Genomic DNA, 18,021 nt, shown 5'->3' with positions numbered 1-18,021 from the left:
ATTGTATTACTTTTGGATTCAGGTGAGTAGTTAAGTATGTTACGTATTTTTGAAAGATCCCTGTATCCCTTAAAGTATTTCCTTCAGAAATTTATATGAATGTTATTCGGAGACTCAAAACTGTTTATAAGTTGTTCTATAAATTGGCATACGATGAATTTTCTGAGATCAATTGTTAATATTCTTTTTGGTGAGAACTTGGTGGATATTAATGGGAACATTTATTTCGGAAGTCCAGGGAACTTATTCCTTCTCGTGTTGGTGACCCTGGCCATTGGGGAAAAGACTGTGTTAGGCCGGTGACCCTAATGCTCAACGGCTTTCTTTCGCCGGATCGTCTTAGGGAAAAGTACTACGGGCTGCCAACCCTGGTGACTCTAAGTTCGATATTGGATACAATTTTGATGAGATTTATTTTGGCCATGGTACTGTTTGATTGTGGTTCCCCATTGTTGATGGAGTTATTATTGTGATCACCACTAAGAATGTTCATTGGTTAAAGGCTTTATTGATTAATTTATTATTCTGTTGGACACCTCGTATGCCAAATTATGATTTAATGGTAAATATTTTAATCTCCGTTTTCAACTTTATTTATTATACATACTTGCTATTCACTGAGCTCGTCAGCTGACGGATTTATTCCAACTTCTTTTTCAGGCAAGTTGGGGAGTTAGGCAAGGACTTTGGCGGCATTTCGGGGATTCTTTTGTTTGGCCTCCTTAGGGTGTCTCACCTTAGTTTTATTTTAATAAATCGCTTCCGCATTTGAAACAATTGTCAGATAACGACTCCTTTTTTATTATTGTTGGATTACTGGATATTGGTTGGTTCATGGGATGGTTGTGCCCCATACTTTTTGTTGAACTTAATTTTGTTGGAGTTGTTCTTAATTAAAAAAAAATGATTTACCATTTATTAGTTTAATGCCTTGGTTTTTAATCAAATTTATTTTTAGGCTGCATGTTCTACGAGTTTCAGTCTTGTGGTTCATGGCCGGTCACTTTCCATTTTGGGGTGTGACACCCCAACTTTCCTATAGTATATGCCATAAAGACACCTAATTAAAACATTAATTTACAACCATTTTTTGGCAACAAAATGAAATGAGTACGACGTATATACTTATAATACAGTATAATCTTTGTAGTCAATATATAAAGAGATCTAGTTGAGCCCCGCTAAACACAAAGTAGCAGAATACAAATTATGCATCTGCTACTTTGTGCATATATATACTTTCGATCGGTTATACGCGTACATATACAATGTTTCTCTTCCTAACCTAGCAAGAATAAATGCTCTCTGGGTTGAAAAGATTACCAAGCCCACACAACGATAACTTAAAAGAGTAGTCAATTTTTGTCAAGCAAAATTCAAACTTTTTTCAATAAATTAGAAGAATTCATCGACATCTGGTAACTAGCCGCAAAAAAATTCAACTTCTTTCAACAAATATGCATTACTTTTAAGTTCTTGTTTCGCAGATCGGATAATTTTTTCGGATGGAAGTAGAATGAAATACTATTATTTTTGTTTTTAATGTAAAAATAAATTAGATTCAAGCCTCAATAAATATAAATTGTGCTACCGGTACTTTATGTATTTATGTATAGAGGTAAGCTAATCTGCAAATACAAGCTCAGAGTGAAAACTAGTTCGAAGACTTTAATTTATAGAGATCATAGATGGATAGCGTTGTATTGGCATTGGACAAATTAAACCACGACGCGTAGACATACCAGTTCTCTTGGAATTTTGCGAAGGAAAAGATATGAAAGCGATATACAATAGGAGCAGCATCATTGTACGAAACCCAACCTCACTTGTGTCCCCACTAATAAATAGGTCCTTGATAGGCTGATAGCTTTCAAAATCCGTCAATATTTCCTCCCACTTATTGCTCATTTATGACCACCCACCATCCTTCAATGGGTGTAGCTGTTAAAGTACTTGCTTAGGTTTGATAATTAATTTCTTAAAGTAGTTACCATTAATGAACGTATGTAAATGTATCTCATAAGTATCGCAATTCGCATGCAAGTTGAGTGGAGTGCGCGCTGTTGGTGCGTCCCCTATACTTCTATGCACTTGGACAATGTTCGATTCTCGTAAGGACACATCCTCTCCAAATCCTTAAGATAGAATAAATTAGGTTTAGCGAATGAAAAAAAATAATATCACCATTCTTTGAAAAAATGGACCATTTTTTTTTGTAATACCTAGTTAACACCCGATGGAATTTCGGGGTTGCTAATTTTAAGAAAAATTTGAATTATACATTGTGTGTGGCTTTAGTATTTTTGAATAAGAAAAGCGACAAAATATACTTGGAATTTAAACTATGTGTACCATAAGTATGTCTCACACAACATAAAAGAAAAATCTACGTTATTTTCCATTCGTTTGACCGGATATGAATGTCGAATTCAATTAATATCTACGGTGACCACGTATCCGGTATTTGGTTCAAACAAATTCCGGTGTCATTAAACATCAAAGAAAACTTATCCCGAAAGTACCCCGAAAATAGCAATCAATGGTTGAGAATCACTTTAATGATTATGTCACACACATCAAAGTGAATCTCAATCACTAGTTGATCTTTTCGAAATACTTTCGGGATAAATTTTCTTTGTCTCTAGCATTTCTGTTAAACATCATGCATGCGATGCATAATCCCACATGGGGTGAGGTATTAGTGAACTCTTTCCGTCAAACTGTGTTTGTTTTCACATTAGGTCTTTCAGAAAAATCAAGGCACCCATTAATTGATTGAAACTCAAAACTACTGGACCACCAACCTCTTTCATTGCTGAAAATGAAAAACAAATTAAATATCTCTAGGAATTCTTAATTTGAACCACATATCTCTATCAGTACTTCCGACCAAATAATAAATTATCTGGGCCATGAAAAAGACATCACATTGGAGTATGGTGGGGGCTCATTTTTATTGTATTCCACATGGTTGTAGTCAGACTTTAAAGTGGGGGCTCATTTATCAGCATTTTTTGGCCCCACAACAAATTGCTTTCAAAACTTCATTCTGAAATAAAAACTCAAAAAGTCCAACCGAACACAGTGTACAAACTCAACCATATATATATCTCTCCAAGAAACTAACTAACAAGCCACTTACATTTTCTTTTTTTTTTTGGGTACAAACTCAACCATATATAGTACAAAGTTACATTTTAAAGTCATATATATAGTACAAACTCAACCATATATATACTTTAGGAGTTTAGGTTAATAGCTTTTCCCAAGGAGAATCATATAAAGCATGCAACTACTCTCTCCCTTTCTCAAGCAACAACTAAAGACTAGGGAGCTACAACAGCGGCCTGCTGAGAATTGGTGGTTGCAACCGGAGGTGACGGCCCCGGCCGTTTTGCCATCATTATCGGTTTCTGCAATTTTGTTCACCCACACGGTCATGTACACCTTTATCACTCAATTTTCTGTACATAAAGAGGCACTACAACAAATAGTGTTTTCGCCCCAAGAATTAACCCTTCATATATTGAACAGTGATTCCTCGATAGTCGTTAGTATAGTTATGAACAAATAAATTAGTACGTACTACCAACACTTACACAAACGCAAAGACAAAACTCATTCACATTTACCATAGGTCCCACACACAATGGAACTGCACCACAAACACTTAGACTAACACCGACTCACTCACATATACTGTGGGTCCCGCACATAGTGGAGTTGTGCAGTGTGTGCAGGACCCATGGTGAATATTGTTAACGAGTCTGTGCATTTGTGTGTGGTACTAGAATGATTGTAGTTCCAAATGAACTATGTTTTCCCATTTATTGATTTGTCCTTAATTTAATTTTTTTTGTGCTTTGGACATGCCATGTAATTAAACTTTTCTTTTTTTCTTTAGAGTTTAGAAATCGGGTTGAGCTGATTTTTTACAGGATTCTATAAAAAAAATTTAAAAATAATGGACAATTCGAATCATCTCTATGGGACCCGAGGAGGGCCCTACAAAATTTATATGTTCATAGTATGTACATGCCATATGTATCCGAGTACTTACTGTTATCTAATTGAAGGGTTAAACAACAAGGTCTCTCCAATCTGGAAAGCAATCATGCAAATTCAGTCCAAAAACCCAAATGCACTTGCAATATTCAAGGACAACATCAAATTCAAGATTGGGGATGGCAATGAGACACTTTTCTGGATGGATACTTGGCTCGAGGGCCTGCCATTACACTCTGCTTTTCCCAGAATTTTCAACATTGTTACACTCAAAAATGAAACTGTAGCTGCAGTTTTTCCAGAGAAAAGAATAGCTAGATACTTGGGAGTTGGGACTTCCATTTCAGTTAAATTCTATACTCTTGGGAAGTGGAAGATATGAACTCAATCTATGCAATGCTGGAAAACATAAGTCTTGAACTGACTGACAACAGAGATACGAACTGATATGGAATCTTAACCAACCTAAGATTGCAAGTTCTGGGCAGTTTTGAAAAGAGGGTAAAAGATTGTTTGGAAAGCGGAAGCGACACACACTAAACAAACTCTTATCTATTGATTAACAACAAAGCACAAATACATATATAGCTTATGAGAGAGAATCCCTATCTGACGTTGCTCCCATGCACGTCTTCACTCTCTCTGTCTCTTTTCTCCTCATTCTTTCTCACACACAAACTCACTGGTGGGGAGAGAACCCCTTGAGGGGGCTCTCCCTCCCTGCTGTCTTCTCACTTCTTCCCACTGCAAAAGCATCCATTTACGGGCAGAGAATATCACTATTTCAAGCCCATGCATGTTTGGAGACTTTTTCTTCCCAGCTTTCAAATTCACACATGCCTTGGCTATCAACTTGGATGCTCACTCCTGGGACATATCCAAGTTTTTCTTTGATCCAATTCCAAGTTTCTGCCATTCTCCACAATCTTTATATTTTCTTAGCTAGGAATCAAGCTTACCGTATTTCAACAGCCCCCGTAAGCTTGATTCCCTCGTCCATTACATCTGTCTCGTCGTCTCGACACCTCATCTCGCTGGACGATCGTCTGTTGTCAATTTTTCCGTCTATAGGAAAAACCGTCTGTTGTTCGTACTGGCTCCCTCTCATTGAGCCTCTTCAACCACTGTGTTGGTTGATCTTGTCTGCTTGACCGATTTCCTAGTCCTAAATTAATGGGTTGCCCCAAGCGTAGGGCGGAGACCGACGCAGCACAATATCCGGTAAGTCTGGAGTCGAATCCACAGAGACGGTGATGTGTACTGACTAAAAACTTATGTGTTACTTATTTAAACTAGCTCTTAGGTAGCCACCCCTTGTCGATTGATATTGAGATTAACTAAAACCTAAAAATTAATTGCACTTTTCAGATAATTAAAAGGAGGTACGGTCGTAGGGTTCATAGCACTCGCAACCAATTTCGGATTAACCTGTTCCATTTGGTGTTTTTAAAAACGTTCAATTTTAGATAGAAAAAGATACCCCGCAAGATGCGAAACCTTAGGGTCGCCGTTTACCCATGCGCAGTGGAGAATGAGTTTTGGACCCCCATTCTCCCGTTCACATGGGCTCCGACAATGCCCGGGTTCGTCTGCAGGAAGTATTTTTCCAATCTAAAATTATCTTTTTCATTGTTTGAAAATAGGAGTAGTGCCCGAACTGGCCACGGTATGCTAATCACCCCGCGACCCTATCTATACGATTACTTACTAATCATTGCATATGAAATTAAAAAAACCCTAATTTGAAACATGCTTCTGTTATGCGAGATGAAAAATAAACAATAAATATCAACTAATCAAATACCAACAAATAAAATTTATTAAGAACAAAAATTAAAACGATTTACCTCGGTGCGAGTAATTAAACAAATTTCCAAAACTTCAAGGGAAGAAACTCTGAAAGAAAAATAACATAAGTAAAAAAAACTGCTTCTAATTAATCCGGAACTTCTGTCGTTCCATCCCTCCCTTTTCCGCCTCCTGTTCTCCGCCTTTTATATGTGATGAAGTGCCGACCTAATAACTCCTTCATGGAGGGGCTAAAAAGTCTCGCAAAATCCCTTTTTTTCCAAAGAAGCCCCAATCTTTTCCTAGGTCCAAGACTTGGTCAAAATATCAAAAATATTAGGAAAAATGACGGTCAAGGACGTGTTTGATAATTAATATCCCCTCCAAGGATATTTTCAGTATTAACAAATGTTCTCAAATGTTCTCAACATGTACTTGGCGGGTATTAATTATCAAAACACGTCCTAGGCCGTCATTTTCCCAAAATATTACTCCTCTTTTGGGCCCACCAAACATGCATCACTTCTGTGTTATTTTGTTACCACTTCCAATTCCAAAACTATGTGCGTAGTAGAAGCAAAACTAATAAGGCCCAATCCATAATCAATTCTTTTAGCTGCCCAGATCCAAGGCTGAACAGTTTCACATGTATCGATACAGGAAAAGCTAGTATCAATACCGCCCTCGTTACGGCATCTTCCGAGCCTTGCATGGGATTTGGCCACCCGACGTTCACAACTTAGCTTTGGCATCCCGGCAACGTATGAACCGGCTTTGAAACCACTCATTCCAACCTTGGCGCTAAATCCGCCTTATTACCTGAGAAAATAATAAAAACACAAAACCAAAACAAAGCACGACATCAAGTGGAACGAGGAATAAAACGCGCCTCTAATGCGCTAATTCGCTCTACGTAGGCACTCATATCCAAGATATCACGCGCCAATCATCGTCAAACAAGGAATATGTCACTCCTTGTTCCATTTGTCAAACTTAGGTCTGAAGATAGCTTGAACCGCTTGGCGCGTCAATCCTCGTCATCTCGTCTCTATAGCCAATATATCTCCTCCGTCTCTAGAGCCTGGTTGGGCTCCCTTTGTCTACGTCTTGTCTTCTGTGTCTGGGTGACACGTCTCATGTTTGTTCTCCTCACAAACCTGTTTGGTTTGGAGCTTCTCGTTTGATCAATTACATCTCATCTTCTTGTCATTTTTTGTTTGGCGCAACAAAATTTGTGTCATGACTCGTCTCGTCTGTCCTCTTTGATTTTAGGCATGGAGTGCCCAAAATCTTAGCGTCAAATACCAGCAAAATCACGTCTAATTTTTCTTTGTCCCGTCTCGTCTGTTACTTGGCTATGGATAGCCAAAACATCGTCTAGAAATCACTTGGAGAGTGATTTTCTAGTCAAATCATCGTGCAGTAGTGTTCGTTCAATCATATGGTTGCACCATACCACACATGGTACCACCCACACAGGATAACTTCTCTTGAGTAGAGCTAGTAATTGATGCCAGGATTCCTTTGTTGACTGACTTGAAATGCACATCATTAGGCGATAGTGGAGCAATTATTTAGCAATTGCTTTGCTTCTTTCTATCTAGTCTGCACTTTCTTCTTTTCCGTCTTCTTTCTTTCTTTTTTTAGCGCCTTCTGCAACTCTTCTTTCTTCTCCTCCGAAATTTCTTGCGTCGTGAGCTTTTCCTTTGCCGCTGCCGGTCTCTTGCCGCCGATTGTTGCTGTGCTTTCTCCTTTCTGGCTCCCTCTTGTCGTTGCTGCCGTTGTGTCTGCTCCGATTGTTTGGCCAGCATATATATGTGGAAAACGTCGGTGTCGTCTGCTTCGTCGGAGTCCGTCAATTTTTCGGGCCCGTTTGGCTTTCAATTCGTTTGGCCCGTCTGGCCCATCAGATCTGTCAATCAAAAAACCCATCCTCCTCATCTCGATTATTCTTCAAAAAACTCACTCTCTCTGTCTCTTTTCTCCTCACTCTTTCTCACAAAAAACTCACTCCTGGGGGGAGAATCCCTTGTGGGGGCTCCGGACGACTCTCCCTCTCTGCTCTTTTCTCACTCTATTTCCCACTATCAAAGCATCCATTTATAGGCAGATAATATCACTATTCCCGGCCCATGAATGCTTTGAGACTTTTTCTTCGCAGCCTTTAATGCCACACATGCCTTGGCTATCCATGTTTTGCCGTTCTCCACAATCATTTTTTCCTATCTAGATCAAGCTTACCATATTTCAACAAATACCACCAAGTATAAGACAACTGCAAATTGATTTCGTTGATCAAATGGAAATCCACCCAACTGAAATGAGTCGAGGGGAGAATGACTATGATGAGGAGGCTCTTCAGCGCCTTACATCGGCCATCATTCAGAAAATCGGTGAAGGTACCCAGAAAACTGAATCCTTCTTCTCTTCAGCTCACATATGGAGGGTGCCCAGAGAGCTTCGTAAGCTGAAGAAAAGTGCCTACACCCCTCGCCTCATTGCTATTGGCCCTCTTCACCAAAAAGATGAACACCTCCAAACACCCTTGCAACACGTTAAAATGAGCTACACGAATTACCTACTCCAGCGACTGACCGCAGGAATGGAGGACCAAGAATTAGCAGAGCAGAAAAAGTTCACAGTGGTACAAAAATGTTTAGCGGAAATGAAGACATCAATAGATCAGGCAAAGAAATGCTACGCAGCAGAAGTTACACTAGATGAGGAAATGATGTTTGTCGATGGTTGTTTCATTCTCGAATTTCTATATAGAGACCTCCAGGATACCTTAGAGGTAAGGAAGCTTAAAGCATCAACTTTTTTATCAGTTGACAACTTAATCTTGTTCTTGTTCTTTTTCCCCTCAATTGCTACTTTTAGCATCTTTTTAAGTAGCTCAATTAAAATACTCTTCGTAGTTCATACTAATGCGCATGCATGCTTTATATGATTAAAAATAACAATATTCCCCTTTTGGGTGTGGGTGGTGTTACCTAATTTTTTGATTTCTATCCAATCGAAGGGAAATCGACGGAGAAATGATATCGTGACTTGCTGGAATGTGAGTGTGAAAAGTGAAGTTTAGTTCCTTGCTGTATTTCAGGACTTCTTTGAAAACAAACAATAAAGTGGATGGATAGTGGAAGAAGACAAACAAAATGGGCTTTATTAATCTCCAAAGTAGAAGAACAGTCGATTAAGATAATCGAGTGAACAATAACAAGTTATAACTACTCCTAGAAAAGAAAAGATAAAAGCCTGTTGGTATTGTTTGTGTGTGTCCTTACAATGAGGCCTAAAAAGGCTATTTATAGAAAAATCAAGATGCGTAGGAAATAACTTCCCAACTTCTTCATTCTTCTTTGCTTTCACTTGTCGAAATAACTTTTCATTAACAACAAAGTGTGTAAGAACATGCCAAGTATTCTTTTCAACCTCCAAGTGTATAGGACAATGACATGTGTCTTTTCAACCTCCAAGTGTGTAGGACAATGTCATGTGTCTTTTTAACCTCAAAGTAAATAGAGATACGCCAAGTGTCCTGCACATATTATTAAAATACAAATACCAATACTAATAATAATAAAATAGGTGGCATTCCCATAATCGCCACCTTTCGGTCGATTATCGACGGGCGGTGAATATATGGTCCAAACAGGTGGCCATGATTTGTCCGTGCTTTTGGTGGCACCATCATTCGGATTATTGGCTTGTTCGTGATACATGTCATTGGTTTTTTTAAAAGGCGAAAAATTTATTAATCTTTGATAACAAATTACAAAGATTAAAAAGAACCAAGACAGCTTCAAGCTGAAAAAGAAAAAACCCACAAGGAGAAACAACCACTCCAGCAATCATAAGCCAACACGGACCCTAAGAAAAAAGATAACAAACCAAATTGGCAAGAATCCAACAAGAGAACACCTAAGACCGACCCAAAGCAAATAACCCAAAAGGGCACACCCAACTAGGCAACCCGCAGTCAATCATTATGATGGATACCCAAAAACACCCAAATAGACACCTAACGGACACCCAAAAACACACCTAAGAGTTAATCATTATGATGGATACCATGCGCCTTAGCCCTTTCCTCATCTTCAGCTTCCATAATCGCAAATCGACGAGTAAGATCCTTTTCATCACCCGAATAATGGAGGTCCATAATCTTGTTAATGGCCCAAACAGCTTGAGCCTCTTCTAGACGAGTCCTGTTGATGCCTATAGAAGAAAGAGGTAAAGCAGCAGCGGCAACTGCTGATCTCGACAGATCACTTTGCTTCTTTTTTCCACCTTTAATTTCTTCTTGGGCTTAGGAAAACCCAACATATTCTCTACCGCCTTCTGCTTCCATTTTCCTTTCCCCGTATCCTTGGTCTCCTCGATTGGGTTAAGATCCACAACTAACTGGAGGCCCTCAACTTCCTTGTCATTTAAAAAGCCCACTTCTGATAGGTTATAAAAGCCTACATCATGCTTCACAACCTATAAATCTGGGATAATTTCCTCTGCGCCATCTTTTTAAGTAAGGAAGTTTAACCCCTGCAGTATTAGCTCCAACATCAGCCAAGGCTTTGGTTGAATCCTTTGCATGAATTTCAGTATCATCAGGTTTAGTGCTGGCCACTAACTAATTAGCCCCATAAAAAATATCAGCCCCGCCACTTGCTAAATCACAGTGGATTCACTCCCTTGTCTTACTATCGACTCAGCATCTGAAGAGGACCCATTAGTATCATTCTCCGACACCGGAACATCCACCTCATCATCCTCATTTTTCTCCTCGGAAACTCCTCTTCCGAGTGATACATGTCATTGTGCTTGCATTCTTTTATTATTTGTCATTATTTGAAAAAAATCTTTCTTTGATGAAAAGAAACATAATAATAATGACAACACACTCTTAACATGCACAAATTGAGTTCCTATATATATTGACTTTTTATCACATAGCACACATATCCCATTAAAGAGTTCAATGCTGATGATGCACTTAGAGCATCCACAGTGGACTAATTAAAATAAAAATATTGCTAAGGTTAACAATATTTGCTCAAAAAAATGTTTACATTGAAATAATTAAACTTAGCAACCTCTTATAACAATTAATCAAATGAATAATTAAAACTAGCAATCTTTTGTCAATAATCAAATTTAGTGAATCTTACATCTTTCCAATCAAGTACACTCATCATTACACACAAATTTTATCTCTCATCCACTCTCTCTCTCTCTCTCTCTCTGGTAAACAGATGATTCATTAAAACAAGAAAACATAATTAAGCGTTTACAATTCTAGGATACGAGACCCCAATTTAATCCGCATAAAAGAAACTAGAAATACAATTAGCAATAACAGGGTAGATATATAAATCTTCCACCGAAACTAGAGCATCATTTGTCAACGCATCTGCACATTGATTAGCTTCGCAATAGCTATGCCTGATAGAAACTTCTCTCTCTCTCTCAACCATATTGTCAAAAAAATATTTTTAAAATAGTTTTCTCGAAAACAAAATTACACAAAACTGTTTTAAAATTTTTTTTAAAAAAAAAGTGAAAATTATTTTTTCAAAACCTGTTTTCTTTTGTTGAAAATTTTTTCTTTCAGAAATTGATGTTTGGGAAAATTACTTTGTATTTTAATTTAAACAATTTTTATTAGTTTGGAAACTATTAAAATTATAGTTTTCTATATTAATAGTTTTTAGTTTTTTGTAGTTTGAAAAAGTGATGTGCTAAATTTTGGTTATCCAATTTTGATGATTATACCATTGTGGATATCTACATTGTTAATCTTAGCAACCCCTTTAATGAATAATTAAAAGGTGATATGTCAACTTTTAATAATCTAATTTTGATTAGTTCACTAGGGATGCTCTTAGAGAATCCACAGTGGTATTATCAAAACAAAAAAATTTATAAGGTTAGCAACATTTGCTTAAAAAGAGCTCATATCGGAATAACCAAACTTAAAAACTTCTTAGCAACTCATCAAATTTTGGCCATCGAATAATCAAAACTACCAACCTTTTGCCAATAATCAAATTTCATTGTCTTCACATCTCCTCAATCAAGTATATCATCATTATACAAAAATCTCATTTCTTCCATTTTCAACATGTTTATAACAAAAATACTTTTAAAAACAGTTTTTTAACACGTTTTTTTATTAAAACTGTTTTTCCCAAATTTTTGTTTGAAAAGTTTTATTTCAAAACAGTTTTTTATTAAAACATTTTTTTCAAAAACTATTGTTTTGAAAAAAAAACTTTTTCTATTCAAAAACTATTTTTTTTAAATCAAAGTTTTCAAAAAACTATTTTCTCTTTTTCTAATAACCTATTTTTATTAGTTTGAAAACTATTTTTAAAAAATTATTTTATATGCCGCAATTTCTAGATTTTTATAACTTAAAAAGGTTATGTGGCAAGTTTTGGTCATTCAATTTTAATTGTACCATTGTGGACCTCTACATTGCTAACCTTAGCAACCCCTTAAATAGATAATCAAAAGATGATGTGGCAATTTTTGATTATCCACACCGAGCAAAAAAAAAAAAAACTTTTAATTATTCCACTGTGGATGCTGTTAGGTGCTAACCTAAGATTCCACATAATTTGTTTTCTATATATAGTATGTATGTATTACTTGACTATTTGATCAAATGTGAAAGGCTCTGTTAATTGATTCCGCTTGTCACTATTCGGTGACAACATGTCAGTCTAATTCAACCATAGGGCTCTGTTCTTGTGTCACATTTTTGGTAAAAAAGGCCCTGTTTTGCTTAAATCTTTAACCTTCAAGGGTGAAATTCAATAACCTGCAAGAAAATTGAATGTTGGCTCCGCTTCAACCCAGTAAATCAATATAACTAGCATTTGGGATTTGTTAGGGATCGATTTCTCATTTTGAAACTTTTTCAGTTTGAGGATTTTGAGGATATAGAGTTCTCTGAGAGCATCTCCTACACACCAAACTATACAAAATGAATAGAACAGATCATCAAAATTTGATCGGAATATGAGAAACGGACCACAAGGAATACCAACCCCTTTGGTATCCCCGGTATACATAAAAGTTTTCTTAAAAGAGAGAGAGAGCTAAAAATGGGACACAAATTCATAATTTAATTAATAGAAAACAATCCATGTTATATAGCAATTTCCGTTATCAATTTAATGGAATTTGACAAAAGGGTTAAGTTTGAATAACGGAAGAAAACAAACCTTCAATGTTAAGTTTGGGAGGTTTTTTGAATTTTTTCCTTATTAGTTTATAAAGCTTTTCCCTCGTCCTTTAACCTTTATACGTTTTTTTCTTCAATAGTAGTATTAATTATTTAATTATGGTTCTCTTTACTTTGTGCAATGCTTTCGTAGTGTCTAAACTTTTTTGTGCAAGTTAAATTTTTGTAAACACGACATAGTTTTCTGGTTGAATATGTTCTTTACATGTATGGCCAATGCAACCATTGTTATTGAACTACATATCATGAAAATAATATTTTTAAAATCCTAGTTTCTTAAATGGGATTATTCTAGTCGTTATGAAGATAGATTTTTGGCAATTAAACTTGGGATATTTATAAATAAGATGTTAGTTATGAAGATTTTTGTTGAATGTATTTTTTTTCCCGCTCTTTTTCCTTTCTTTTGGCCTTCTCTATGATTCAAGTTTTCTTTGCATCTAGATTAAAAGAATGTACTAAAATTTTGCAAATTTTTAAATGTAACTATATATTTCATTAATATTGTCGCACTAGATCAATCATACAAAGCTGGAATAAATAAAAATTCACTGAAATTTGTAAGTAAATCATATGTAGCTCAACAAAATAAAATAAATTAGGTCCGATTTATAGACTTCCAATCATAATAAATATTTTTATTTTATTTTGTATTTTGAAGGCAAAATAAATTTAATGCATTCTTGTTACTGCTGAACTAAAATCCTTGAGCAGCCCCTCATTATTATCGATTATTTAGTAAAAAATTTAAAAATTCTATGTAGGTAGAAATATTCTCTCTTTGCATAGCTTTCAACACACAAACTCGCGATTCATTGATCTGGTCCTTTTTTCAGTTAACATTGTTGTTATACCACAATTTTTTCCACTAAAATTTTAAATAATTTTAATTCAAGTATTAACTTTATAAGTTTACTTTTGTCATATACATTTTTGTTCAACGAAAGAGAAACATATATAAACAAATTACCAAACCTCAAAACTGCATCGTTTGAGATAATTGAGCAATATATTAGGCTACTTTGGTGGAAATAGTTTGTCTCTAGATTTAGTCATATTAGGCTACTTTGGTGGAAGTGTAGTAGTATCAAATTAATCCAAATAATTTGTCAGATAAATCAGGTTATACAAATTTAATTAATGATTTTGCATTTCATGGTGTAGGGAGGAAAAACAGATCCTATTTTTGGTAACAGTTCAACCCTTCCTGACGTGATAAATGACTTGATACTCCTCGAGAACCAGATTCCTTTCTTTGTGCTTGAGAAGTTGTTTGCATTCACGGTGGGTCAGATCCCGAATCGCCTCGACAACTTGCCACTCACCTATTATGTGCGGAAGTGCTATAGCGGATGGGTGAGAACACTACGAAATTCCGACAACAGTGGTAGCGCCAGAAGTACTTGGTGTTCGCCCAGAGACTGTGTCCTTGGGGTTTTTGGTTGTACAGCAGAAGAAGAAGGTCAAAAGGGTAATATTGATGATCACCGTAGTACTGCCAAGTACTATCATATCCTCCATAACCTACATGATGGTTACCTTCCTGCTCATGATCAAACAAAACAGATACTACTAGATTTTGATTATAGAGAAATGCCTTCGGCATCGGAACTCGTCTATGCAGGAGTCAAGTTTGTTCCCGATGCTGGAAACGATCTGTTCAAGTTCAAGTTCACTGAACCTAAAGGCCTATTTCGGCGGTGTCATAGGGCACGTTTCAAAATCCCACCACTCGCGATATACGACGGCACGGAGGCGTTACTCAGGAACCTCATTGCCCTTGAACAGTGCTGCCCTGGCGTTTCGCGGCACGTTTCGTCCTATGCGCACGTCATGGACACGCTCGTGAACACTGATAAAGATATCCAAGCGCTCGAAAAGGCCGGAGTCCTGAGGAACTGCTTGGGTGCCACCCAGGACGCCACCGATCTATTCAACAACCTATGCAAGGAAATCGTTGCAGGAGAATACTTCCTTGACACGTGCTGCGAAGCCACCGAGTACAGCAAGCGTTTTTGGCCGAAGAATATAGCACACGTGAGACGCACGTATTTTGATTCTCCGTGGACATTCATAGCTTTCTGTGTCGGCTTCATTGCTTTTGTTATATCCTTGGTTGGATTCGTCAGCGATTTCGGTAAAAAAGGCTAATGTAGCTGTGAAGGAACGAAGAGATGGGGTCAATAAATCAAGTGGGTCGAAAATTGGGTGTGCATATGTATATATTGGTGTAGTTGGAACTTGGAAGTAGTATTGTGCATCTAAAACGAGTGTGTTTGTGTGATGTATATTGAGAGAGAGAGAGAGAGAGAGAGAGAGAGCTAGCTGTGGGATCCCCTTTGGGAGTTTCCATTCCTCCCCTATTGTTTGTATGCGTGTGATCATTGTGTTGGATTATTTATTTTTATTTTTTAAAAAAGTTCGTCTGTGTGTGTTGTATTATTTTGGAAGAAGTGGTAATAATATGGGTGTTGTGTAATTCAAATCTCTTATTTCCCTTTGGATAATAATCAACATTTTGCCATATTTTTCAAGTAGAATTAGAGACCCAATCCCACTGTTCACTTACAGGAAGTTCAATTAAAATCTAAGCAAAGTTCCATCTGCACTACCACCAAGGTCGTTGTCTGGCAACACACCCCACACTTATGACTGAGTAATAAACAAAAAGGAGAACATTTGGATCCTCAATTGACCTATTCCTCAAATAATTACATTCAAACTAAAGGATGATCCAGTAACAAACCTAACAGAAATATTTTTTTTTTTTTCTCGGCAAACAAAATTTATTAAAAACTCGAAGGGGTACATCGAGGGGAGAAAACAAAGACAAACAAACAACGCAAGACCATCCAACAAAAAGTTGGACAGTTACAATGCCTAAAGAAAAGAACTACAATTTGAGCTTTCGGATACCATCCAAAAATAGCCTAAAGTCCTCCACCGAGTAAAACTTAATCTCTAACTTGGGCTTCATTCACATTGCTACTCTGGTTTTAACAATCTCCCCCACCTCCTCAACACTAGTTGTAGCGTTGTTGAAAACGTAGTCATTCCGAACTAACCATAATGACCAGAGTGTAGCATAAAAAGAAGCTTCCCATAACTTTTTCTCCACATTTCCAAACCTGCTGTCGAACCACCATAAAGTTAGGTCTGCCAAGGATGAAGGGCATACCCACACAACATACCAACAGTCGAGAACCAATGACTAAATACTCCAAGAAAACTGACAGTGTAGAAACAAATGATTGGGGGTTTCAATTGCAAGGAACACAGAGGGCATGATAACGGCTGATCCTCCTCGATCAAATTCCTTCTTGATAACATTGATCTAGTGGCTACCTTTTCTTGAACTGCCAACCACGAGAAGATTTCCACCTTAGGAGGGCAAAGATTCTTCCAAATATAGCCCAAAACCTGGTTCTTGGATTGACCGATCTGCTCCCATTGGTTATACGCTGATTTAACTGAGAATTGTTTGTCAGAAGACCACTTCCACTGCAACACATCCTCCTTAGATAGGTCTAGAGTAACCTGTTGCAGCCTCTGAAGCAATTCGTCCAGAAGTTGGTTCTCCTGTACCCGCAGTGTCTTCTTAAATTGTAGATTCCAAAGCTCATCCTAGAACCCCCCTTCACTGTGCTAATCGTGTCTTCCTTTTGAGAAGAAATTAGAAAGAGTCTCGGAAAAGCCTCTTTGAGAGTACCATCCCCCAACCATATATTGTTCCAAAAAGAAGTTTTGTGCTCGGAATTGACTTGAATTCTGAAGCCCTCATTGATAATAGAACCCAAATTGGAAAGAGGATCCCCTAAGGAGCAAATGTCCCTCCAAATAATGGTAACATTACCTGCTCTTGGCAAGTACGGTAGCCAAGCCTCCTGCGACAGGTTATACTTGCCTCTAATAACCTTGACCCAAAGAGAGTCTTTATCCTTATTAAATCTCCACCACCACTTGCATAGAAGAGCAAGGTTTTGTTGCATCATTCTCCTCACTCTCAGCCCACCAAACTCTTTCTTTGTTGCAATTGTTTCCCACTTGACTAAATGCAATTTTTTCTTTTCCGAAGTATCGCCCCAAAAAAATTGTCTCTGAAGTTTCTCCATAGCCTTTGCCACGGCCAACGGCATTTTGAAAATAGACATGAAATAGGTGGGGAGATGACTAAAAGAAGAATTAATCAAAGTAAGTCTACCACCAGAAGATTTAATTCTCCTCCTCCACACATTTAGCCTTTTCTCCATCTTTTCCAAGACTGGATCCCACGTCTTGATCCTTCTAGGATTGGCTCCCAAAGGCAATCCTAGGTATTTGATCGGCAAAGATTCAGTTTTGCATCCCATAACCTGAGCAAGAGATATCACAGCCTGATGTGGAACATTGACTCCACATAACGAACTCTTGGAAAAATTAATTTTCAATCCTGACATTAGTTGAAAACATTTGAGAATCCTTTTAATATTTGCCATCTCCTCTCTATCATTATTACAAAAGAGGATAGTATCATCAGCAAACTGGAGGTGAGATACAGTAACCCCATTAGTTCCAACCTTAACTCCTTTGATTATATCTAGCTCCCTTGCTCTTTCCAACATAATGTTAAGAGCTTCAACAATGATGTTAAAGAGGAAAGGGGATAAAGGGTCCCCTTGTCGGAGGCCTTTCTGAGTTTGAAACTCTTTAGAAGCAGAGCCATTGATCAATACCGACATGGAAATAGAAGAGCAACACTCCTTAATCCATCTACACCATTTCGCCCCAAAACCCATTTTAGCAAGTAAATCCAGCAAAAAACCCCAGTTAACACAATCATAAGCTCTTTCAAAATCAATTTTAAGAACAAGACCCCCTTGATTACTCTTTTTCCAACTGTGAATGACCTCATTAGCTATCAAAACCCCATCCAATATTTGTTTACCTCCAATAAAGGCAGCTTGAGACTCACCAATGACTGAAGGTAAGTGGATTTTGAT

General features: G+C 37.3%; 1 protein-coding gene across 1 annotated transcript; it reads left to right on the top strand.

Moving 5' to 3' along the window:
* Nucleotides 1-7,372: 7,372 nt before the first annotated feature.
* On the top strand, nucleotides 7,373-15,521 carry LOC131327182 (UPF0481 protein At3g47200-like). Its single transcript, XM_058360221.1, has 2 exons — nucleotides 7,373-8,587; nucleotides 14,207-15,521. Exons 1-2 carry the CDS (start codon nucleotides 8,093-8,095, stop codon nucleotides 15,191-15,193), a joined length of 1,482 nt encoding a protein of 493 aa, XP_058216204.1. The 5' UTR covers nucleotides 7,373-8,092; the 3' UTR covers nucleotides 15,194-15,521.
* The last annotated feature ends 2,500 nt before the right edge of the window (nucleotides 15,522-18,021 follow it).

Source organism: Rhododendron vialii, chromosome 5a, assembly GCF_030253575.1.
Source record: "Rhododendron vialii isolate Sample 1 chromosome 5a, ASM3025357v1".
NCBI lineage: Eukaryota > Viridiplantae > Streptophyta > Magnoliopsida > Ericales > Ericaceae > Rhododendron > Rhododendron vialii.
The sequence above is the reverse complement of the archived record's forward strand: the minus strand, read 5'-3'. Positions and strand labels throughout refer to the sequence as shown.

Bases quoted from the DNA above. Each gene is read 5' to 3' on its own strand.
- LOC131327182 (XM_058360221.1), top strand. From the start codon at position 8,093: ATGGAAATCCACCCAACTGAAATGAGTCGAGGGGAGAATGACTATGAT. The intron at 8,588-14,206 runs GTAAGGAAGCTT...TTCATGGTGTAG, and splicing joins ACCTCCAGGATACCTTAGAG to GGAGGAAAAACAGATCCTAT.